Genomic DNA, 25,734 nt, shown 5'->3' with positions numbered 1-25,734 from the left:
CACGCGATGATGTCACTGCATTGACGACAGGCTTGGTACAGCATATCTTTGGAGCAGAATTCGCCAAATTGGCATGTCTTCCCGTAGCATTCATTTGTTCCAAGGCCGAACCAGTCGGGCGCGATAGACGAGGGCAAGTTTGTTTCGACGTCCATTTTGTAGTAGTTGGTCTGGATGGAGTAACAAAACAATACAAAAATAAAATAAAGGAAAGCTAGCTTATTTTGATGTTGAGCTTATACTCTTAGGTTTGTGACGGTACGTCTGAGTGTGTGTGTGTGTGTGTGTGAGTGTGTGTGTGTGTGTGTGTGTGTGTGTGTGTGTGTTTGAGTGTATCAGTGTGTGTGTGTGTGTTTGAGTGTGTGTGTGTGTGTGTGTGTGTGAGTGAGCCAGTGTGTGTGTGTGTTTGAGTGACTGAGAGGGAGAGAGAGAGTAAGAGAGAGTGGGGTCAAGTTGTGTGAATGTGTGTGTGTGAGGGGACAGAGAGAAGAGAACAAGAACAAGAACAATTCTTTATTTAACGAGGGTAATAGAGTAAGCAGTGATCTGCTTTTTTACATCTGGCCCTCGCCCTAAAGAGGGACTAGTCTAAAATTGCTAAAGAATAAACAAGTAAAGAAAACTACTGCTACATGATTATAATAAAATGAAAGTAAGAACATATCATCAATTTACATACAATACATTGCTTAAATGAATTGCACTGACGCAACAAAGCTGTGAATGCCATGCCCACTGACATACACTGCATTCGAAAAAATCAGTGTATGCATATAAAAATAATAATACATTGTTAAAAAGCACCGGTTGTTGGTTTTAACAACCATTCTAGCGACAACAGATGTTTATTTAGACTTCATGAGATAAAACGTATATCTGGTCTTAAAAACGTTTGTGCTGCTAGTTTGCCGTAGGATTGTCGGAAGAGTGTTCCAGAGACTGCTACCTGAATAGACTAAACTAGATTTGAATAGGTCAATCCTAGGCACAGGCATGTTCAGTCTCATCAATTGGCGTGAAGTTTTTAACGTGAATTTAGAAAATATGGTTTGAGGTACACATCCATGAATAATTTTATGCATTAGGGTACCTTTATTATAATGTGACAGGGGAGGCTACCGCTCCTTTCACAACGGACTCTGCACCCGGGTTGTTGGCCTTTAAAGTCAACACCTGTGGTTTGTAGAGTTCTGTTTGTGATGGGATCTGGTGGTTTCCGATTGTCTGTATGTTCATGGAAACCTTCGGGTTTGCATAACAGTTTTTATAGGGCTAAGAAATTAGCCCTAACATTTTCAATCCTGTTTGATTGCACTTCGCTTCCCGAGGTGATCGTAGTGTTTCGGCACTCGGTTACATAACTCAGCCTTGCCTTCAGAGGAAGAATGCCTAAGTTCATGTAGTCTAACTCAGATAGGGTTGTTTTCTTTAATAAGACTACTTTAAGCGCTCGTTTATGTAATCTAATTAGTGGTTTGAATGAATTTTCACTTGCCGAGTCCCACAAGGTAGACGCGTAGTCAATAACAGACTGAATATGAGCATTAAAGAATAATTTCCTGGCTTCCAAATTCTGAAAGTGCTTGATTCTAGATAATAGATAAACCTTCTTGGACACTTGTTTAGACAGTTGTTCGATGTGGTGTGACCAAGACAGGTTGTTATCAATGGTCACTCCCAAAACTTTATGATGGTCGACTTTTTCAACAAGTTTTATCACGTTAGATCGTGAAATATTGAGGTTATGTTCTGGCGTTTTTGCCTAGTTGTTATTATCATGCTTTTTGTTTTTGGGGGGTTAAGGGACATGTGATTTAGCTCAGTCCATTCACTCAACTGGTTTAAACTTTCTTGCAGTGTTTCTGATAAACGACTTAGAGAGAGAGAGAGAGAGAGAGAGAGAGAGATTGGCGGCAGGGGGCGAGAAGAGGGACAGGAAACAAGTCAAAACATGTTCATGCGTTTACCTTCCCCACCTGGAACAATCGGCCTCTTCAACAACAACAAAAAAAACCAAAAAATTATTTAAATAGCGAGACGAAAAAGAAAAAAAATAATCAAAACAGTAAAACAAAAGCCAGCAAAATACCCACCAACAACTCAAAACTTCAAACAAACAAACAATTAAAGCAACAAACAAACAACGAAGCAAAACTAAACTGACAAACGACCATGACATTGTCTTCTTACAAGTATGACTGAATAGTCAATCATAAAGCAAATCATGCATATCAATCAAGTCTTATCAATCCAAGAACCAGCCAATATGACAAAAGTACGGGAAAACAAAATCAAAATTGGGGTGGGGTGGGGATCTCATTATGGAAACATCTAAATGAAGAACAAAGTGAACCGAAAAACAGAATTCCGTTCAACTGTTTTATCACAAGTAGCGGCCAATCCCAAGCCCCATCACAGTTACATAGTGACGTTTCAATGCAAAGTTACCACTATGTTCAAAGATGGTCATAAGCGAGAGTCAAAGTCACATGACACGATGACATGAAAACCCCAGAATTACAAAGTAAATGTGTCAATATAAATAAATACAGATAATTGACATACCTTACAAAATTCTCAGGCCACCTTATCACAGACCTGAAGTTCTGCTTACCACACAATACAGATTGAGTCAGCAACCGAGAAAGAATGTCTGATAGGTGCGGCCGCTAAACATGGAATGAGGAGCGAACTCCGCCTTGCTGCCAAACATGCAAACGCGAGGTCACTTCGGGAAATCCCGATTTGTGTACTGACTGTAAAAAATGCATGAAAGAAACTGGTCATTCAAAAACAGCCGAGTTAAAATACAGGAACGTTAGCTTATTTTAATGTTGAGCTTATACTCTTAGGTTTGTGACGGTACGCGGTGTGTGTGTGTGTGTGTGTGAGGGTTTAAAGTGATATACTGAATCGCCCCAAGAGCTATACACTTAGGGTTGTATTTATGTGACCACACATACCAGGAATCTCATAAAATAATTGTTTGAGCGCCGTGTGTGTGTGTGTGTGTGTGTGTGTGTGTGTGTGTGTGTGTGTGTGTGCGATGTACGTATGTGTAGGTATGTATGTGTGTGTGTATAGGTATGTGTGCCGGTTTGTGTGTGTGCACGGTGTGTGTGTGTGTGTCACGGTGTGTGTGTGTGTGTGCACGCTGTGTGTGTGTGTGTGTGTGTGGCACTGAGAGTGCATACCCGCGTGGAATACTTGAATACGTGTATACTTGAATAAGAATATCTGTTCCTCAACCTATGTCTCAATGATAGCTCGTTCGCCCGTATGTATTTGCGTCTATCAGTCTTTATATCGGTTACACAAATAAAAAAATAAAAAACAGTAACAAACAAACAAATCCAAAACCCTTATACTCCGGCTACCGACGAAGATTGGTGGAACCGAACACTGAGTGGGCAAGACATGGCAGGTGCGTCAAACACACTGACTGTCTACGAACAGCGTCGAAGCGGCAAAGTCACAGAGGGAAATCCAAGATACTGTCATAGTTTTGTTTTTAAAATATCAACACCTCATCTTTTGAGTAATGCCGACTGCATTACAGAGAATTATGTTCTCGTTTTGATCTCAATGTCGCGTTATTTGATTAGTTTTTATGTTCTTGTTTGTGTGTGTGTGTGTGTGTGTGTGTGTGTGTGTGTGTGTGTGCGTACCGGTGTGTGTGTCAGTGTGTGTGTGTGTGTGTCCACGGTGCGAGTGTGTGTGTATGTGTTTATATGTATGTGTGTATGTGTGTGGTAGTGTGTGAGTGTGTTTGTGTGTGCTATTTCGGGAACTGATAGATGATCAGGGGCCTAGGCCTGTTACCAATATTACTAATGACATTTCGCAATCTTTCATTACGCAAAGCAAATGGCCTGAGCCCGTTCTTATGTTACGTGTGACAGAGCCAACACATAATCTGGGACACTTTGGTTGAAAGCGCACGTGAGGCGACTGTTTTTGTTTTTTGTTTTGTTTGTGTTGATTTGTTTGGTCTTGTTATTCCGAGGCTATTCGAGCGGAATGTGTGTGTGTATGTGTGTGTGTGTGTGTGAGTGTGTGTGTGTGTGTGTGTGTGTGTGTGTGTGTGTGTGTGTGTGTGTGTGTGCATGACGGTGTGTGTGTTCGTTCAAAACAAACAGACACTGAGAGAAAGGCAGGCAGGCAGGCAGGCAGGCAGGCAGGCAGACAGACAGACAGACAGGCAGACAACTTGACACAGGCAGTCAGGCAGAAGCACGCAAGCATATATATACGAATATGCAAACAACCAGACACACTTCTTGTTATCCTTTTTAAGACAAATAGATATTTTAGTACATAAACGGGCTATCATGCTTTGTCATCATTTTCACGAGTTTTCATTCACAAGCACCTGGGAAATATAAATATGAAACAAAAGACGATATGCTCCCCCTCGGACAGACAAAAAAGCTGGTCTGTCAACAACCCATCAAACATCTTATAATGTCGTAATTGAAAAACAACATCAAAGAAACGCAGTTTAAATGTTTTCACCATATGTACCAAAAATCATGTCACAGCACAATATAGGCAATAACCAAACAGAACAACTCTATACATGTATCTGTGCGTTTAAACACCACGCAATAGTCATGATTTACTAAGAGAGACAATCGTTTTACAAATAAGTTCAGAACCTCAATTTGCACATACATTTTCATCAGTCTTTGGTCCTTTAATTTCCTCAAGTCAATGGTAGGGTGTTCTTAGGCACACACAAAAAAACAAAAAAAAAGGTGTGGTTACGGTAACATAGCCAAAAAAATAGGGTAGGAAGGTAGGCAATCACTTTTTTTGCGAGAGAGAGAGAGAGAGAGAGAGAGAGAGAGAGAGAGAGAGAGAGAGTGTGAAGAGAGTGAAGAGAGAGAAGCGAGAGAGAGAGAGAGAGAGAGGAATAAAGAGAGAAGCGAGAGAGAGAGAGAGAGAGAGAGAGAGAGAAGAGAGAGAGAGAGAGAGAAGAGAGAGAGAGAGAGAGAGAGAGAGAAAGAGAGAGAAGAGAGTGAAGAGAGAGAAGCGAGAGAGAGCGACAGAAGCGAGAGAGAGCGAGAGAAGCGAGAGAGAGAGAGAGAGAAATAAAGAGAGAAGCGAGAGAGAGAGAAGAGAGAGAGAGAGAGAGAGAGAGAGAGAGAGAAGAGAGAGAGAGAAGAGAGAGAGAGAGATAGGGGGTAGCGAGATTGGAGAGAGGGGTGAGTTCTGTAAGACAGCTGCAAGTCTAGCCACAGGCCCCTGCCTATGCAAGGAAACCATGCAAATCTACCTACCGATAAGAATAAATCGCAAATACATGTATGTACTACCAAAAACAAATTGTTTTACAAAACAGCAAAGTCTACAGTGTATCAGGCTAATTGTATACACAAAATGAAATAAAATAAATAAATAAAAAAGAACCGCTGTCTTCAAACTGACTCCCGAACTACCTCGCAGTTCTAAAATGATTATAATTATAAGCAGACTCTCTTGGTCAGCATGGCCCCTTTAAATGGAGGGAGCTTTTTCTAATAAGACAGTAAGGTGCACAGGGATTAGGAAACTTGCTTCAGCCAAACGGAGACTGTTAATTGCCTGCAGCTTTCCTAAGATGGACACCGGCGCATTCCAACACTTTAAGTTCACAGATTAATGAACTGACATAAAAGACAAACCAATCGGCAACAAAGACTAAACTGGACACTGACAATACATGCAGTTTTATTCTACTTTACTGGTGACAGGTCACCCTGTCATACAAGCACAGTCAAATACATAGTCAAATAGGTACAGAGACAAAGAGAACTAGAGACAGAGAAATACAGTGACAGAGACAGACGTAGCCAAAGAAAGACAAGTCGCGTAATGCGAAAATACAACATTTAGTCAAGTAGCTGTCGAACTCACAGAATGAAACTGAACGCAATGCCATTTTTCAGCAAGACCGTATACTCGTAGCATCGTCAGTCCACCGCTCATGGCAAAGGCAGTGAAATTGACAAGAAGAGCGGGGTAGTAGTTGCGCTAAGAAAGATAGCACGCTTTTCTGTACCTCTCTTTGTTTTAACTTTCTGAGCGTGTTTTTAATCCAAACATATCATATCTATATGTTTTTGGAATCAGGAACCGACAAGGAATAAGATGAAAGTGTTTTTAAATTGATTTCGACAATTTAATTTTGATAATAATTTTTATATATTTAATTTTCAGAGCTTGTTTTTAATCCAAATGTAACATATTTATATGTTTTTGGAATCAGAAAATGATGGAGAATAAGATGAACGTAAATTTGGATCGTTTTATAAATTGTAATTTTTTTTTTACAATTTTCAGATTTTTAATGACCAAAGTCATTAATTAATTTTTAAGCCACCAAGCTGAAATGCAATACCGAAGTCCGGTCTTCGTCGAAGATTACTTGACCAAATTTTCAACCAATTTGGTTGAAAAATGAGGGCGTGACAGTGCCGCCTCAACTTTCACGAAAAGCCAGATATGACGTCATCAAAGACATTTATCAAAAAAATGAAAAAAACGTTCGGGGATTTCATACCCAGGAACTCTCATGTCAAATTTCATAAAGATCGGTCCAGTAGTTTAGTCTGAATCGCTCTACACACACACACAGACACACACACGCACATACACCACGACCCTCGTTTCGATTCCCCCTCGATGTTAAAACATTTAGTCAAAAACTTGACTAAATGTAAAAAAACAAGTCGCGTAAGGCGAAAATACAATATTTAGTCAAGTAGCTGTCGAACTCACAGAACATAATGCCATTTTTCAGCAAGACCGTATACTCGTAGCATCGTCAGTCCACCGCTCATGGCAAAGGCAGTGAAATTGACAAGAAGAGCGGGGTAGTAGTTGCGCTAAGAAGGATAGCACGCTTTTCTGTACCTCTCTTTGTTTTAACTTTCTGAGCGTGTTTTTAATCCAAACATATCATATCTATATGTTTTTGGAATCAGGAACCGACAAGGAATAAGATGAAAGTGTTTTTAAATTGATTTGGACAATTTAATTTTGATAATAATTTTTATATATTTAATTTTCAGAGCTTGTTTTTAATCCGAATATAACATATTTATATGTTTTTGGAATCAGCAAATGATGGAGAATAAGATAAACGTAAATTTGGATCGTTTTATAAATTTTTATTTTTTTTTACAATTTTCAGATTTTTAATGACCAAAGTCATTAATTAATTTTTAAGCCACCAAGCTGAAATGCAATACCGAAGTCCGGGCTTCGTCGAAGATTACTTGACCAAAATTTCAACCAAGTTGGTTGAAAAATGAGGGCGTGACAGTGCCGCCTCAACTTTCACGAAAAGCCGGATATTACGTCATCAAAGACATTTATCAAAAAAAGGAAAAAAACGTTCGGGGATTTCATACCCAGGAACTCTCATGTCAAATTTCATAAAGATCGGTCCAGTAGTTTAGTCTGAATCGCTCTACACACACACACAGACACACAGACACACGCACATACACCACGACCCTCGTTTCGATTCCCCCTCGATGTTAAAATATTTAGTCAAAACTTGACTAAATATAAAAAGAGAGAGAGAGACAGAGAGAGAGAGAGAGAGAGAGAGAGAGAGAGAGAGAGAGAGAGAGAGAGAGAGAGAGAGAGAGAGAGAGAGAGAGAGAGAGAGAGAGAGAGAGAGAGAGAGGCAGAAATAATTAGGGTAATTTAAAATAAACATGACCCTGTCTTGTATGTCTTTATACATTTAGTCAAGTTATGACTAAATGTGTTAACGTTGACTGGGAATCGAGATGAGGGTGTGGTGTTCTTTCTTTATTTGGTGTTTAACGTCGTTTTCAACCACGAAGGTTATATCGCGACGAAGGGTGTGGTGTATGTGTGTGTGCTCCGAGAAAACTACTTGACCAATTTTCATAAAACTTAAGATGAGAGTTCCTGAGTATGATATCCCCAGACATGTTTTTCATTTTTTTGATAAGGTTTTTGATGACGTCATATCCGGCTTTTTGTGAAAGTTGAGGCGGCACTGTCACACTCTCATTTTCCAACCAATTTTGTTGAAATTTTGGTCAAGTAATGTTCGACGAAGGCCGGACTTTGGTATTGCATTTCAGCTTGGAGGCTTAAAAAGTCATTAATGAGTTTGCTCATTAAAGTTGTCATTAAAATCGATTTTCTGCAAACAGATTTAAAATTGATTGCATCGTATTCTTCGTCAAATTTTAAATCTAAAAATATATTACATATGTCACGTTTACTCTTAAAATGTTATCACAATTAACAAAAATAGATTAATTTGAACTACGATTAAAATTTAAGAAATCGATCCAAAAATGATTTCATCTTATTCTTTATCATTTCCTCATTCCAAAAACATATAGATATGATATGTTGTATTGAAAACAAGCTCAGAAAATTAAAAAGAATACAGAAAAGTGCGCTTTCCTGCTTAGTGCAATACCCTACCGCGCTATTCTGGCTAGTCAATTTCACTGCGTTTTGCACGTTAAAAGTGAGCGATTTTCTTCTCGCGGGGAGTGACAAAGCTGTATTGTCTTGGTGTAAAAATGCAGTGCGTTCAGTTTCATTCTGTGAGTTCGACAACTTGACTAATTGTAGTAATTTCGCCTTACGCGACTTGTTTTTTTTATTGACATGGGCAATCACTTCGTCACAAGCCTTAGCATGTGTCTCTTTAGGGAATCAGATCGAGCAAAAGCAGCACTGCATTGACTACATAGATGTGGTCGTTCACCTGTATGTGTAAATATGTGTTTTTTCAGGTCACAAGACTGAGCAAAAGCAGCACTGCATTGACAACACAGATGAGGTCGTCCACCTGTATGTGTAAGCATGTGTTTTTTCAGGGCAACAGATACGGTAAAAGCATCATTGCATTGACTACACTTATGCGGCCGTTCACATGTGTGTGTCAACATGTGTTTCTTCAGGGTACCGGATCGAGCAAAAGCAGCACTGCATTGACCACACTTATGTGGCCGCTCACCTGTATGTGTATACATGTGTGTCTTCAGGTGATCAAATTGAGTAAAAGCAGCACTGCATTGACTACACTTATGTGGCCGCTCACCTGTATGTGTTAACATGTGTTTCTTCAGGGTACTACAATACGCAAAAGTAGCATTGCACTGACCACACTGATATGGCTGTTCACCTGTATGCGTTCGCATGTGTCTCTTCAACTTGCTGGGAAAGTCAAAGACTGTACCTTGTCCTTCTCCTGCCTCTTTCTTCAGCCAGGTATCACTGTCAGCTCTGGCTGTAGCTTGTCCTTCTCTTGCCTCTCCCTTCAGCCAGGTATCACTGTCAGCATCGGCTGTAGATAGTCCTTCTCCTGCCTCTCCCTTCAGCCAGGTATCAATCTCAGCATTGGCTGTAGCTTGTCCTTCTCCTGCCTCTTTCTTCAGCCAGGTATCACTCTCAGCACAGGCTGTAACTTGTCCTTCTCCTGCCTCTCCCTTCAGCCAGGTATCAATCTCAGCACTGGCTGTAGCTTGTCCTTCTCCTGCCTCTTTCTTCAGCCAGGTATCACTGTCAGCACTGGCTGTAGCTTGTCCTTCTCCTGCCTCTTTCTTCAGCCAGGTATCACTGTCAGCATCGGCTGTAGATAGTCCTTCTCCTGCCTCTCCCTTCAGCCAGGTATCACTGTCAGCACTGACAGTAGCTTGTCCTTCTCCTGTATCTGTCTTCAGCCAGGTATCACTGTCAGCACTGGCTGTAGCTTGTCCTTCTCCTGCCTCTTTCTTCAGCCAGGTATCACTCTCAGCACTGGCTGTAGCTTGTCCTTCTCCTACCTCTTTCTTCAGCCAGGTATCACTGTCAGAACTGGCTGTAGCTTGTCATTTTTCTGCTTCTCCCTTCAGCCAGGTATCACTGTCAGCACTGGCTGTAGCTTGTCCTTCTCCTGCCTCTCCCTTCAGCCAGGTATCAATCTCAGCACTGGCTGTAGCTTGTCCTTCTCCTGCCTCTTTCTTCAGCCAGGTATCACTCTCAGCACTGACTGTAGCTTGTCCTTCTCCTGCCTCTCCCTTCAGCCAGGTATCACTGTCAGCACTGGCTGTAGCTTGTCCTTCTCCTGCCTCTCCCTTCAGCCAGGTATCACTGTCAGCACTGGCTGTAGCTTGTCCTTCTCCTGCCTCTCCCTTCAGCCAGGTATCACTATCAACACTGGCTGTAGCTTGTCCTTCTCCTGCCTCTCCCTTCAGCCAGGTATCACTGTCAGCACTGGCTGTAGCTTGTCCTTCACTGTTAGCACTGGCTGTAGCTTGTCCTTCACTGTCAGCACTGGCTGCAGCTTGTCCTGTAACAGAAAATTGCTGACACATTTAAAGTGCAAATAGTAATACCAAAGGAAAAACTGGGCCCTCATATTGCTTCCCAAGTTATACATGTACCAGAAGATATTCTGCGTTGCAAATAATGCTACATGTACCACGTAGGACTGCCTTCACTTTTTAAAAGGAAGTGTTCGGAAAGCTTAATTAATGTCTTAAAATAGGCAAAGAAAGCACTTTTTCAGATGCCAAAATATAGTTTGTGTTAGGAATTACTTGCCTTTGGTTTTCGTTTGGCCAAAGATGACCTAATGTAAAAGCAAAATGTGACTGACATCAGCTCCATATTTATGACAAAATGTTAATGTAAATGCATATACCTACACAACCACTGCTATCCCCTCACCCCCTAACCAAGCACATCCTGAACTTATCAAAATAAAGTTAGAGGTTAATACCTCTTTAGACCTTACATGCTGCCCACTTTCTATGTCTGCTGAGCCAAGCCGGAGGACGTTGACCATCTCCTGGGATCCATCTCCAGTTGTTTCACTGACATCAAGAACTGGATGACTGAGAACAAGTTGAAGCTGAACAGTGAGAAGACGGAGGCCCTTCTCGTTGGAACACGACAGAAGATTGCTTCCCTCACTGTGACCGACCTCCAGCTGGATGACGCGACTGTTCCATTCTCTCCTGCTGTCAAGAGCCTTGGCGTCTTTCTCGACTCCACTCTCTCCATGCAGACACACATCTCCTTCATCATCAAGACCTGCTTTTTCCACCTACGACGCATCGCCTCCATCCGTCGCTACCTCACCCACGACGCCTGTGTCAAGCTGGTTGTCTCCCTCATCTTCAGTCGTCTGGACTACTGCAACTCCCTTCTGGCTGGCCTCCCCGCCTCATCCATTCATGGCCTACAACGAGTCCAGAACGCTGCTGCCAGGCTGACGTTGAGGAAGACGAAGCGAGACCACATCACCCCCCTACTTCGCTCCTTGCACTGGCTCCCTGTCAACACCCGAATCTCCTACAAACTGTCCACTCTGGTCTACAAGTGTCTCAGCCCTCCGACCGTCCCCTTCGTTCTGCTGCTGACCCACTCCGCCTTCACATCCCTCGTTCGAAACTCGCATCTGCTGGTCAGCGTGCATTCCCCTCCGCAGGCCCCTCCGTCTGGAACTCCCTGCCGCTTGAGCTTCGCCAGAGCCCCTCTCTTGACGCGTTCAAGAGTAGGTTGAAGACTCAGTTCTTCCCGTAGCTGGCTGCGACTTTCATGTTCGACGTGATGTGTTGTGCCCCAAAAGACATTCTTGTGCTGTGCTCTGTGAGAGGTGTTTTCTTTGTGTTTAATATTATTTTGTTTGGTCCTAGCTATTGATGTGTACATTGTTGTTAAACAGTTGTTTGTTGTATGTGTATCAGGGTTTGCTAGTGTGTGATAGGGTTCGTGTCCGTCTGTAGATGTTAGTTTCTTTGTTAGTCCTGTGTTGACAACTCTTCGACAAGCTGTACCCACGGAATACGCGCTATATAAGCTTCATATTGATTGATTGATTGACATTAAAACCCAAAAACCAACCAACCAACCCACTTTCTATGCAAGCTGTTTCCATGTGTGTGTATATACATTGTGTATACGTAACATTGGTTTGAAAAACAACTACATGTATGCAGTATTGTAAAGTAATGTTATCCTATAAGCTTTCCCTTATGGCAATTTTGGTTGCTTACTCCCTGTTGAAAGCCTGATGCCACCGATTTCGTGTTCATGTTTTTAAAGCCCTGAGACTGTCAGTATCAATTTGGGATTTTTATCATATATACACATGCGTTAACACACATCACAGACCTGTCAACCCCTTCCAAGGCCAACCTGTATTAATATGACTAGAAACTGTATTCAAGGTAACAATCCCTTACAAACAGTAAAAAAAAATGTTAAAAGGACAAAAACCAGCTGTTTACCCCGGGAATGAATGTTCATACTACAGAACGGAAAATAACCATGCTTAAAAAATTTCTGACAAATAACACACACAAATAACACAGTCGCCTCCCTTGTCTTGAGGTAAATTATCAATAATTACTGACTCAAAATTTGAATTTAAATGAAAACATTGTTTCCATTTGGTAACTTTCAAAACGGTTCACTCGGGTTGAAAGGAAGAAGGTTTAGAAAATGGAATAGGCACTGTCAGGTCTATTTTTAGTCCTCATTTGCATAATCTCTCATGCTGCTTTTCAATTCATCATTTCTGGTGTTAAATTCTCAAATGATGATTGAATCATAGATTGAATTAAAAGAGAAACAAGTTACTAGTAAGTTTGTTCCACTTTCTAATTTTCAAAAGAACTCCATGTATCCAACTCAATTCAGAACTGGTCAGAGATCATGCAATTATCTGAAACCGGGAAGGTCACTGAAGCCATGGAAGTGGGCTATATAAAGGATACACTGACCTAAGTATTCAAGCAGTCGATCACTCCAACGTGAACCCAACACTGCAACCCGGGTGTGTGTGTATCTGAGTCAAATGTCATGCCTGAGTATGTGTGTTTCATTTTCCATTTTACATTTTCATTACTTTATTGTCCCATTGCTGGGAAATTCGGGTCGCTTCCTCCCAGTGGAAAGCTAGCAGCAACGGAGTCGCGCTACCCAGGTGTCTGCGTGTTTAGGTGTATTCAGCCACCTGCACTTATGGCAGAATGACCAAGGTCTTTTACGTGCCATTGTGATGACACGGGGGTGGGACATGGCTTCCGTCTCTGGGTCTGCACATAAAGTTGACCCGTGTCCGTCCCGGCCCGAATTCGAACCTGCGACCTTTCGATCACAAGTCCAGTGCTCTACCAACTGAGCTACCATGTGTAAACTGTTATTGTTGTCAAGATCACAGCAATGACAAGTTAAAAAGAGTTGCCCTATAATTTGGTTTGCCTGTACAGCTAGGCCTTGTAGACCGTACACACCTAAATTTGGATAAATCCCATACAAAATACAGGAAAACCTTATGGGTTGACAGGTATGACATCATGTAAGAGTAACTCTCGTTACAGGGGACTGACTTTGAGTAATAATTAAACCCCTTCGCAAAACACAGATTCAAAGCCTTGACAATAGACATCACCAGTTTCAGCGGCAGCTCGTCCAGACGAGCTGCTAACCGTCTGTCTCCGCCCTATTTCCTACTGGCCTGATATCACACAAACACATGCACGCCTGTGCCCGCATGCACACAGATTGTCCTGCACACCCGCCCCATTCCCTACTAGCCTGATATCACACAAACACATGCATGCCTGTGTTTGCTCGCACACAGATTGTCCTGCGCATACGCACACCTGCCCCATTCCCTACTCGCCTGATATAACAAAAACACATGCTCACCTGTGCCAGCACGCACACAGATTGTCCCGCACGCATGCACACCCACCCCCCCATTCCCCCCCCTAGCCTGATATTACAGAAACACATGCTCGCCTGTGCACGCATGCCCACAGACACACACACAAGACATACATACACACACAACCTTGCTTGCTGTAAAACACAGGGTACAGATACTCACCATGGGTATGTTGCTGAGTTATAAACCAAGACTGGTGGCTCTTCAGCGACATCAATCTCAATCTTCACCTCCGTCTTCACTGCCGGGTCCTCTCCCTCCATCCTGTGACAAGGAGACAATCATGTCGATTTGAGAGTTACGTTTCACGAAGAGCACCGAATCAGTCCTACCCTTGTACAGTGGAACCCCTTTTTAAGACCTCCATAAATCTGAGAACATCTTAAAAAGGATGGAGTCTTAAAATGGGGGTAAATTTACAGAGGCTATGAATAGAAAGTCTAGAAATGAGGGACTTATAAGGGAGGGGGTCTTAAATTGGGGAGTCTTAAAAGGGGGTTCGACTTTAAAACTTTGCGATTTCTGGCTGGAACAAAAGGGTGCATTCCATTTAGGCACACTTCTCGTGCACAGTTGGAACTGGATGCTTTTTAATTTTAGTCTGACTATGTACCTTACATTTCCAGACTCACACTTCTCTTTTCTCTTTGAAACAAATAAAATTCAATGAACTAAGCAAAATCTTCTTATTTAATGCTTAGAACTTGGTTACACTTACTTGCTTGGAACAGAAACAGGTACATGTGGTACAGCGTCATGCTCTGTATGTACCATCCTTGTAGTTGAACTGTAAGTTGTAGTTTCATAACTGAAAAACACAAACACAAACATTACAATGCATATATATAATATATATATATATATACATTGAACGGAAACAGTAAATGGCGGATGGTAAATCAATAGTGTTCGGGTTTGCTGGTGTAGGTGTACATCACTACAGTATAATGATATATATTGTATATATAGAGGTTACAAGACAAGTGGTTTTTTATATGGCTTGTATTTCAGTCAAGGCCCAGCGGATGAATATATGAAGGGACTCACGAGCCTCTGGCGAGTGAGTCCCTTTGATATTCCCGCTGGGTCTTGACTGAAATACAAGACATATAAAAAATCACGAGTGTTGTAACCTATATATCTCATGAAGATCTAAAAGACAAAGTGTGACGGAAACATCAAGCTTTAGTTGTCTGTTCAGATGAGGCACCTCTGCACATACCTTATTCTAAAGGCACGTCTGTTTCCTGATCTATGTCAAGTCGGTGCAAAATGGTGGCTCGGTTGTCCCCGTCAGTTGAAAGCCTCTTACGCGGATTTGACTGAATATCTAGTCGTTACACACGCATCTCCTGAGATCTTGGACACCTTCATCGTCTATTGGGCTTACTGTGCCGCAGAAGAGCTAGAAATACTCGCCAGCTTGTCCAAAGAACAATCGTAGTCGATGATGTACCGATAAGGGCGTGTGTACGAGCATGCTTGTAACTTCACAAGAGCATAGCCTGAACATAGCAGTGCTGGTCGAACGGACTGGGTTTTTAACGATTGCTAGTTTGACTTCTGTTTTAGTTGAAAGAGCCGGCACCAACGAGCACACACACCCAAACACATACGGCTTGTCATGTTGATCACAAGAGAATGGAAGGAAACAGAACAGAGTACGTCCTCAGAATATGACGCAATGGACGACAGACGTCATGAAATCAATGACGCTGTGATGATAGTCTCGGCAAGTCGAGACAACTCAGCTATAGCACTGAACGACTCTTGCGCAAGTTCTCAAAAGCGTGGTTACCCCTTGCACATCCGGTCGATAGGTACATGTGCATTTAAATTTTGGAATGTCAAGGACGACAGAAAGTAGAGCCAGCTATGATGTATTTCGTGCACCCTTATTTATCCACTATTTTATGTGTTATAAGAGTGCAATAGTTACATCATAGATGTAACAAGAGAACAATGGAAATACAAGAAATATACCTAGAGTACATTTACAGAGACAAAGAAGGGAGGTCAAGGGATATATATAATTATATACAATGTGGGGTACAATGTGCACATGATCGTGATGATGTATACCATTGCCAAGTGACACATGCAGACACTGAGATAGTGCTTGATAATTTTAAATCTAATGCACATTTGTTTCTATTCTTAGCAAGAAAAAGAATGCACACAAAAAACAACCTCTAGACATTGCAGTTATGCAAACGTTTTTGTGTATGCTATTTTCCACAGCGATCAGAATGGTTCAATTTACAATGCCAATGGTAATATGCAAAGACTGAGCAAGTACTTTGTACTTTACTTGTAGGGTTACCCTTTATCCCCGAGTACGCAGTAGGAGGGTCCAGCAGACTTTAATTGTGTGTCTGTGTGTGTGTGTGTGTGTGTGTGTGTGTGTGTGTGTGTGTGTGTGTGTGTGTGTGTGTGTGTGTGTCTGTCTGTCTGTCTGTCTCGACTTAACAGCTTATTGCTGGGAAACTACTGGGCGCAGTTCTTTCAAAAGTTGATACACTAACTTGATAATAGGTCCGATTGATCGTATTAAAACTTCATAATGTTACCTGGGACCTAAATGCGAAATATTCCACAAAAACGACTCTTAACGGGGGGAGGTTTGGCGGTGGGAGTACAACTGCCGTGCAGCTAATGGAACAGCCAGCTAGCTGGTGCGAATCACGTCCGCCTATCGCCAAAGTGATCCGGGATCGATTCCCGGCATGGGCGGTCTATATTTTTTTTATTTTTTTTTTAAATTCTTGTTTACTATTGTTTATTATGAACGTTTTAATGTTTTAGTTCACTCTAATATTTTTTTTAATTGTGTAAAATAAATTAAAAAAATTGTTTTGTTTTTTTTAATCCAAGTGACCTGGGTTCGATTCCCGGCATTGGCGGTCTATTTTTATTTTTTTTATTTTTTTTTAATTCTTGTTTACTTGCGTGCGTGTACCACTACGCGAGGAATATAGGCATTTGAGTTCACTGGCGAACGTCAGATTTGTTGGCTTGGAGGAAAGCGTTTCCGACTATGGCCAAAGGGATCCGGGTTCGATTCCCGGCATGGGCGGTCTATTTTTTAAATTTTTTTAAATTTTCTTTTTTAATAAATTCTTGTTTACTATTGTTTATTATGAACGTTTTAATGTTTTATTTTACTCTAATAATTTTTTTAATCGTGTAAAATAAATAAATAATTTTTTTTTAATTTTTTTTTTTTTAATCCAAGTGATCCGGGTGGAAAGCGATTCGTCTATGGCCAAAGTGATCCGGGTTCGATTCCCGGCATGGGCGGTCTATTTTTTTTTATTTTTTATAAATTCGCGGTGGGATAGAACAGCCGTTCGGCTGATAAACCGCCCAGCCAAGCCAGCGACACCACACCAGGCTTTGCGTGCGTGCGTGCTTTGCGTGCGTGTACCACTGCGCGAGGACTATAGGCATTATTGAGTTCACTGGCGAATGTCAAATATGTTGGCTTGGTGGAAAGCGTTTCCGACTATGGCCAAAGTGAACCGGGTTCGATTCCCGGCATGGGCGGTCTAATTTTTTTTTTTTAAAATTCTTGTTTACTATTGTTTATTATGAACGTTTTCATGTTTTATTTTACTCTAATAATTTTTTTAATTGTGTAAAATAAATAAAATAAAAAATTTTATTTTTATTTTTTAAATCCACGTGCACAAGACAAAAACTTTCATACTGGGGGAGCAAGCCAGTCTGAAGAGTACTCGGGTCCAGCGCCAGCGTTTTTTATAGTAGTACAACATAGTACAGTATCAGTCTTACATTTCCTGATTTTTTGTTTGTTTGTTTGTTTGTTTGCTTAACGCCCAGCCGACCACGAAGGGCCATATCAGGGCGGTGCTGCTTTGACATTTAACGTGCGCCACACACAAGACAGAAGTCGCAGCACAGGCTTCATGTCTCACCCAGTCACATTATTCTGACACCGGACCAACCAGTCCTAGCACTAACCCCATAATGTCAGACGCCAGGTGGAGCAGCCACTAGATTGCCAATTTTAAAGTCTTAGGTATGACCCGGCCGGGGTTCGAACCCACGACCTCCCGATCACGGGGCGGACGCCTTACCACTAGGCCAACCGTGCCGGTTACATTTCCTGATGTCGATCACAAACGCAAGCATGCATGATGAGAAAAATACACGTGAATTAATAACAAAAGAAAAGAAAAAGCAATAAGCAGAAATTACAACAACTCGTCGCGATATAACCTTCGTGGTTGAAAACGACGTTAAACACCAAATAAAGAAAGAAAGAAAGAAAGAAAGAAATTACAACAACGTACGTGTCGAGAAGGAGTTCTGCCAAACTTGGATTTGTCAGACCGAGACTTTTCTTCAGCTCAATCCATCTTTTCACCTGTTTTCCGATAGAAATTACTTTTGTCTTTTGGACACGCTGATTTTCCCTGCGTCTCCGTTTTTTCTCCGACTCAGACAAGAGGTTGTGCCTTGGGTTTGTCACTCTCTTACGCTTTTGAGAGATCACAGATGGTTGGTTATCCGCTTCCATGATTGTTGTCTTCAAAGTACTGTCAGCACTGGCTGCAGCTTGTTCTTCTCCTGCCTCTTTCATCAGCCAGGTATCACTGTCTGCACTGACTGTAGCTTGTCCTTCTCCTGCCTCTTTCTTCAGCCAGGTATCCCTGTCAGCACTGACTGTAGCTTGTTCTTCTCCTGCCTCTTTCTTCAGCCAGGTATCACTGTCAGCACTGGCTGTAGCTTGTTCTTCTGCCTCTTTCTTCAGCCAGGTATCACTGTCAGCACTGACTGTAGCTTGTCCTTCTCCTGCCTCTTCCTTCAGCCAGGTATCACTGTCAGAACTGGCTGCAGCTTGTCCTGTAACAGACAATTTGCTGACAAATTTAAAGGGCTTATAACCAAAGGAAAAAGCTGGCCCTCAGATAGCTTCCCAAGTTATACAGGCATACCATATTCTACGTTGCAAAGAATGATGCCGCATAGGAGGACGTACTGCCTTCAATTTGCAAAAAGGAAGTGTTGTAAAAGCTTATTTACACGTGGAAAAATAAGCAAAGAAAGCACTTGTTGGAAAGCTTTGTTTGTGTTAGGAGTTAGTTGCCTTATTTGTGTATGTGGTGAACGTAATAGCTTAGGGGCCGCGTCATAGGCGACGCATCTCAACTACATGTACTTTGTTGCCAACATCTAAGAGGCATGAGCGCCCCGAACCTCCTTTGTTTGCTTTGATTTTATTGAGTTCCATAGTCGTGGTGTGTGTTTAAAGCAAATCATGCGATGTGCACCTAGATTAAGTTACATGTACAGTGGATTCCCCAGATTCTTCTGATTCGTCAAAATCAACCAAATCTCTCCCCAAACAGTCGGATCAATACAGTGAGTAGTATCTCTTTCAGCTATTCTTACTGGTATGTAGTAAGTCTATAGTTTGGCCGAAGAAGACCTAATGTAACTTAATCTAAAAACAACAGGTCGCGGAAGGCAAAATTACTACATTAAGTCAATCTGTCGAACTCACAGAATGAAACGGAAGGCTCTGCATTTGATAAAGAATAAGATAAACTCCTTTGTGCATTGATTTCTAAAAAGTTTAATTGAGTACTTAATTAACCTATTTTCATAATTGTGATAATTATTTTGGTAAACAGGACATATCTATATATACGACTAGTGTCTGTCTGTCTGTCTGTCTGTCTGTTCGCGATGCACGGCCAAAGTTCTCGGTGGATCTTTTTCAAATTTGGACACTGTATTCAGCTACACCCCGGACACAACCTCATCGATGAGATATTTCAACATGTGCTCTCAGCGCGCAGCGCTGTGCACGCTGAACCGATTTTGTTGTTGTTGTTGTTGTTGTCGGGATCCACTACCAAGTAACTCTTCCTTATCTTCTCCAGTGTTTTCAGCCGCGATTATCTCCCTTCCTCCGTGTGGCGTCAATCCATATTCCCGTTACTAGGTTACTATTTTTAGAAGGTCACTGCACGTTACTATTTTTAGAAGGTCTCCAGTGTTTTGCGCCTGGTATTCGGCTCTACTTCTTCCCGGCGAAGCCGGTACCCGGCGAAGCAGGTAATCATCTAGTCTTTTATATTTTTAGATTCAGAATTTGATCAAGAATAATTGATGCAATCCTTTTTAAATCTGTTTGCAAAAATTTGATTTTAATGACAAATTTAATGAGCAAATTCAAAATGTTATTTTAAGCTTCCGAGCTGCAATACAATCCCATAGTCTGGACAACGTCAAAGATTGCTTGAAGTAAATATCAACCAATTTGGTTAAAAATGAGAGCGTGACAGTGCCGCCTCAACTTCCACAAAAAGCCTGTCGATATGACGTCATCAAAGATATTTATCAAACAAATTAAATAAAAGTCTGGGGATATCATACTCACCAACTCTCATGTATAATTAAGTTTCATGAAGATCGTCTAGTTTTCTCTGAATCGCTCAACCCAAACACACACCACGGCACTCATCTTGATTCCCCCTCTATGTTAAAACACTTCGTCAAAACTTGACTAAATGTATTTCATTCCTAACACTAACACTTGTGACAAATAGCAATTTGGGTTGCTAAAATACTCCCTGATGAAAGCAAGATGACACCGGGTTTTATTGGCTTTTCATTTTTGTTTCTTGAATGCTTGTGTTCCATTGTTTTCAAAGCCACGAAACTGTTACTGTCAACTTGAGATCTTTATCATACACATGCGTAAATTAACACACGTCGTGTTCTGCACACACCAGCGAGAGTAACTACCAGTACTGAGAGCTAACTTTGAGTAATAAATCCCTTTACAAACCCAGATTCAAACCCATGACGATAGCATTACCAGTTTCTGCGCCAGACGAGCTACCGACCGATAAAATGTTTTTGTCCCAGTCCCATACTGGCCTGATATCACAAAAACACATGCTCACCTGTGTCCGCACGAACACAGATTATCCCGCACACACGCCCCATTCCCTACAAGCCTGATATCACAGAAACACATGCTCGCTTGTGCACCCATGTCCACAGACACAGACACAAGACACATACTATTACACACACAACCTTGCTTGCTGTAAAACACAGGGTACAGATACTCACCATGTGTATGTTGCTGGGTCATAAACCAAGACTGTGGTGGCTCTTCAGCGACATCAATCTCAATCTTCACTGCCGGGTCCTCTCCCTCCATCCTGTTACAAGAAGACAATCATGTAGAGTTGAGAGTTACGTCTCACAAAGAGCACCGAATCCCCTACCCTTATACGCGGAACTCCTCTTTCTAGACCTCCATAAATCTGAGAAAATTGTGTCTTGAAAAGGAGGGAGTCTTAAAATGGGGGTAAATTCACAAAGGCTATGAACAGAAAGTCTAAGAAAAGGGGGGTTCAATTTTACAACCATGTGATTTCTGGGTGGAACAAACGGGTGCATTCCCTGTTGACGCACTTCCTGTGCAAAGGTGTTTTTCTTGTATGCAGGGTGTGCACCCAGGTGCATTACCCTTTTTACATTTAGTCAAGTTTTGACTAGGTAAATGTTTTAACATAGAGGGGGAATCGAGACGAGGGTCGTGGTGTATGTGTGTCTGTGTGTGCATATGTGTGTGTGTGTGTGTGTCACTGTGTGTGTGTGTACAGCGATTCAGAGTCAACTACTGGACCGATCTGTATGAAATTTGACACGAGAGTTCCTGGGTATGATATCCCCAGACGTTTTTTCCATTTTTTCGATAAATGTCTTTTATGATGTCATATCCGGCTTTTTGTAAAAGTTGAGGCGGCACTGTCACACCCTCATTTTTCAATCAAATTGATTGAAATTTTGGCCAAGCAATCTTCGATGAAGGCCGGATATCAGTATTGCATTTCAGCTTGGAGGCTTAAAAATTAGTTAATGACTTTGGTCATTAAAAATCTGAAAATTGTAATTAAAATCATTTTTTTATAAAACGATCCAAAATTACTTTTATTTTATTCTTCATCATGTTCTGATTCCAAAAACATTTCAATATGTTATATTCTGATTAAAAACAAGCTCTGAAAATTAAAAATATAAAAAATTATGATTAAAATTAAATTTCCCAAATCGTTTTAAAAACAATTTCATCTTATTCCTATAATTGTCGGTTCCCGATTCCAAAAACATATAGATATATATGATATGTTTGGATTAAAAACATGCTCAGAAAGTTAAAACGAAGAGAGGTACAGTAAAGCGTGCTATGCAGCACAGCGCAACCGCTACCACGCTAAACAGGCTCGTCACTTTCACTGCCTTTTGCACTAGCGGCGGACTACGGTCATTGCGAAAAAATGCAGTGCGTTCAGTTTCATTCTGTGAGTTCCACAGCTTGACTAAATGTAGTAATTTTGCCTTATGCGACTTGTTCTTCTGTGTTCTAAACTAGAAAGCTTCATGTGCTGCAAGTCTTTCAGGGTAAGTCTTGTCTTTTAGAGACGCGATCAGTTTCGTAGCCTGACGCTGGACATCCTCAATGTCACTGCAGAGTGTTTTACGGAATGGCTGCCACGCAGAGTGGCCGTACTCTAGGATTGGGCGCACTATAGGCTCTTGTACAGCAATACAAACGAAGTGGATTCACAGTGCGCGGCGCGTTGCGATTTACAAGGCCCGGCGCTACGAGGAGCGCTGCGATTCACGACGACCGATGTATTCTGCTGTTACATTTCCTTCACAATCGCAAAGTTTACAACAGCTACATCTATCTGATCTATTTGAAAAATAAAACTGTCAATAAAACAAAAAACAGAGCTCTCTCTCACTCTTTCAACTGAATTCATCGTATATCGCTGCGCCGATGTAAAAACGTGCCTAAGTTCCGGCCTTGAATACTTGGCAGTCATATCACTACATGTCATTGCAATGGCTTCTACTATATATGGAAAGGAGCTGAGTTTTTAAACTGGGATGACGTTTTTAAACAAGTATCTGAGTACAGTGCCGCGGAACTGTTAATCGGTGTCACACTAGTTAACACTTCAGCAGCCATTTTGGGATTCGTGCATGCGCAGATCGTTTTTTCCAGTGGTTTTTTTCCGGTTGATTAGAATGCGTATATTCAGTCTGCAGAAAGTGCAATTTTGCAGCCTTGAAGTTTCTTTTGAGTGTCCAAAGAAAGAGTGTAAAGGTTCTTAGGATTATATCCGGCACACAAATACATGGTTTTTCTTGTTTTTCTGGTTGATTTGAATGCATGCGCAAATCGTTTTTTCGAGTGTTTGTTTTTCTCCCTCTTTCTGTTTCCTTCTTCGTTCCCTGTAGGCGCTGGAACTGTTAACTGGTGTACAGATTCACTTGAGATAATATAGGTAGGTGCAATCAATCATACATGTACACAAATGAAGCGCGTCAACAATCTGCGCTGGTGAGAGCAATAGCCGGGCGGGGATGTAGCTCAGTCGGTAGCGCGCTGGATTTGTATCCAGTTGGCCGCTGTCAGCGTGAGTTCGTCCCCACGTTCGGCGAGAGATTTATTTCTCAGAGTCAACTTTGTGTGCACTCTCCTCGGTGTCCGAACACCCCCGTGTGTACACGCAAGCACAAGACCAAGTGCGCACGAAAAACATCCTGTAATCCATGTCAGAGTTCGGTGGGTTATAGAAACACGAAAATACCCAGCATGCTTCCTCCGAAAATGGCGTATGGCTGCCTAAATGGCAGGGTAAAAAACGGTCATACACGTAAAATTCCACTCGTGCAAAAAACACCAGTGTACGTGGGAGTTTCAGCCCACGAACGAAGAAGAAGAAGAAGAAGAAGAGCAATAGCCGCACTCTGGGAATCGCTGCGCTGCACAACGCGCAGCGCTCTGTGAATCGCTTGCCCAAAGGTGTCTTCAGTTAGATAATCAAAAGAGCGTCTAATAATACCTAGCACTTTGTATGCATTTGCTGTAACGTGGACTACATGGGTCTTAAACTCTAGATCACTGTCAATGAACACTCCCATGTCTTTCTCTACTTCCCTTGAGTAAAACTACTAAGACAGAGGGTGTACGTTGTTGCTATCACTGTATGATGTATCACTATCAGACCCTGTGGACGATACATTTGACCTCGAATGAAAGCTTTTCTTGCTTTTGGCCCCACTCAAGACGTGACGCGGTGAATGTGCAGTAAATACGAATTGGTGAAAGTAAAGAATGCACAGAAAATGCGGGTTTTACCTCCAAAGACAGCGACAGATCGCAACACTTATGCTTTTTATTTTGCTTCTTCAGTCGATCGGCACTAGTTCTGCAGAGTGATTCCCCTTTCTACGATTCTGTCTCTTTGCCACAAACTACTGTATGATGAATGCAGAGCAACATACTACTGTACTCGGTAACTACTGAACTAATGTAGCGCAAGAGCTTGACAATTTGACAGTTCTGTGTGTGTGTGTGTGTGTGTGTGTGTGTGGTGTGTGTTAGAGAGAGAGAGAGAGAGAGAGAGAGAGAGAGAGAGAGAGAGAGCGAGAGAGAGAGAGAGAGAGCGAGAGAGTTGTGATATATTATTTAATAATAATAATAATATGGGAGATTTATAGAGCGCTTTACGTTCTCTAAGCGCTTTAAAATGAAAAAAATATGAAAAAACAAACAAACATACATTTACATACAAAGCAAAGCAAAAAAGCATGTGCAGCAGCATTCAGCACAGAAGCCGAACAACGAAACGTGACAAGCTGCAAGCATACTAACACGGGCAAAACATTCAAACACCTAATCAAAAATGCACCATATTGAAATAAAATTTATCAAAATACTGTGTGAAGAAGTGTGTTTTAAGGTTTGATTTTAAGGAACAAAATGTTTGGCAGTGTCGGATAGACTGAGTAAGGGAGAGAGTTCCACGCAACGGCAGAAGAGTGGGAGAAGGCTCTCTGGCCGTGCTGTTTGCGACAAAAGAAGATGAATATTCTAGTGTCTACAGAGGAGCGGAGGGATCGTGAGGGTGTATGGAGTGTGAACAGGTCAGACAGGTAGGATGGGGCTGAGCCAGATATTATTTTGTAGCCGCAGATCCAGCAGCACTTACATTGGATTCTCAGCTCTACAGGGAGCAAATGAAGTTTCTTTAGCAAGGGGGAACAGGACTGAGACCGAGGAGCTTTGCAGACAAGCCGGGCTGCAGAATTTTGAATGCGCTGCAACTGAAGGATGGATGATGACAGACTGAGGACAGCCAATGAGAGAACAGAATTTCCGTAGTCTAGTAATCGAGAAAGAATATACAGGAGGAAACAAGGGTCTTGGTTTGTTTGTTTGTTTGTTTGCTTAACGCCCAGCCGACCACGAAGGGCCATATCAGGGCGGTGCTGCTTTGACATTTAACGTGCGACACACACAAGACAGAAGTCGCAGCACAGGCTTCATGTCTCACCCAGTCACATTATTCTGACACCGGACCAACCAGTCCTAGCACTAACCCCATAATGCCAGACGCCAGGCGGAGCAGCCACTAGATTGCCAATTTTAAAGTCTTAGGTATGACCCGGCCGGGGTTCGAACCCACGACCTCCCGATCACGGGGCGGACGCCTTACCACTAGGCCAACCGTGCCGGTTAAGGGTCTTGGTGGCATCTTCGGTAAGGTATGGGCGGATAGAACCTATTCTCATCGATGTAAGCGGACTGACAGACCGTTTCATAACATGGTGTTTCATGTGTGACAGGGGAGGCTACCGCTCCTTTCACGGCAGACTCTGCACCCGAGTTGTTGGCCTTTAAAAGTCAACACCAGTGGATTGTAGAATTCTGTTTGTGATGGGGTCTGGTGGTTTCCGATTGTCTGTATGTTCATGGAAACCTTCGGGTTTGCATAACAGTTTTTATAGGGCTAAGAAATTAGCCCTAACATTTTCAATCCTGTTTGATTGCACTGACTTCGCTTCCCGAGGTGATCGTAGTGTTTCGGCACTCGGTTACATCTGGCGCTTGCGAGCAGGGATGGGACTCGGCATGATATGTTCAGGTAATGGCATAATATGACCACTGAACATTTTCGTGCTGT

The 25,734-nt window shown here is 42.0% G+C and overlaps 3 protein-coding genes across 4 annotated transcripts in view; all 3 read right to left on the bottom strand.

Moving 5' to 3' along the window:
- LOC138970746 (uncharacterized) overlaps positions 1-2,847 on the bottom strand; it is an 11,016-nt gene extending 8,169 nt beyond the window's left edge. The window contains exons 1-2 of one of the 2 annotated variants that reach the window (XM_070343247.1): positions 2,566-2,847; positions 1-170 (exon numbers count right to left, since the gene is read on the bottom strand). The exon at positions 1-170 is cut by the window's left edge and continues 62 nt beyond it. In XM_070343247.1, coding sequence (XP_070199348.1) covers positions 1-155 — 155 coding nt within the window. In that variant the 5' untranslated portion in view covers positions 156-170; positions 2,566-2,847. The remainder of the gene's footprint in view (positions 171-2,565) is intronic. The other variant, XM_070343246.1, reaches the window with a different exon arrangement.
- A 2,848-nt stretch (positions 2,848-5,695) lies between these two features.
- Positions 5,696-25,734, bottom strand: part of LOC138970125 (uncharacterized) — a 29,853-nt gene continuing 9,814 nt past the window's right edge. Inside the window, exons 4-5 of the mRNA XM_070342606.1 lie at positions 9,890-10,290; positions 5,696-9,844 (exon numbers count right to left, since the gene is read on the bottom strand). Coding sequence (XP_070198707.1) covers positions 8,658-9,844; positions 9,890-10,290 — 1,588 coding nt within the window. The 3' untranslated portion in view covers positions 5,696-8,657. The remainder of the gene's footprint in view (positions 9,845-9,889; positions 10,291-25,734) is intronic.
- Positions 9,829-23,963, bottom strand: LOC138970744 (uncharacterized). Its single transcript, XM_070343244.1, has 6 exons — positions 23,907-23,963; positions 20,819-20,910; positions 18,022-18,574; positions 14,424-14,513; positions 13,868-13,969; positions 9,829-10,315 (listed from the first exon to the last, which is right to left on the bottom strand). The coding sequence occupies exons 2-6, from the start codon at positions 20,907-20,909 to the stop codon at positions 10,294-10,296; spliced, it is 858 nt and encodes a 285-aa protein (XP_070199345.1). The 5' UTR covers position 20,910; positions 23,907-23,963; the 3' UTR covers positions 9,829-10,293.

This window comes from Littorina saxatilis, linkage group LG7 (genome assembly GCF_037325665.1).
Source record: "Littorina saxatilis isolate snail1 linkage group LG7, US_GU_Lsax_2.0, whole genome shotgun sequence".
Taxonomy (NCBI): domain Eukaryota; kingdom Metazoa; phylum Mollusca; class Gastropoda; order Littorinimorpha; family Littorinidae; genus Littorina; species Littorina saxatilis.
This window is presented reverse-complemented; position numbering and strand designations above follow the sequence as displayed.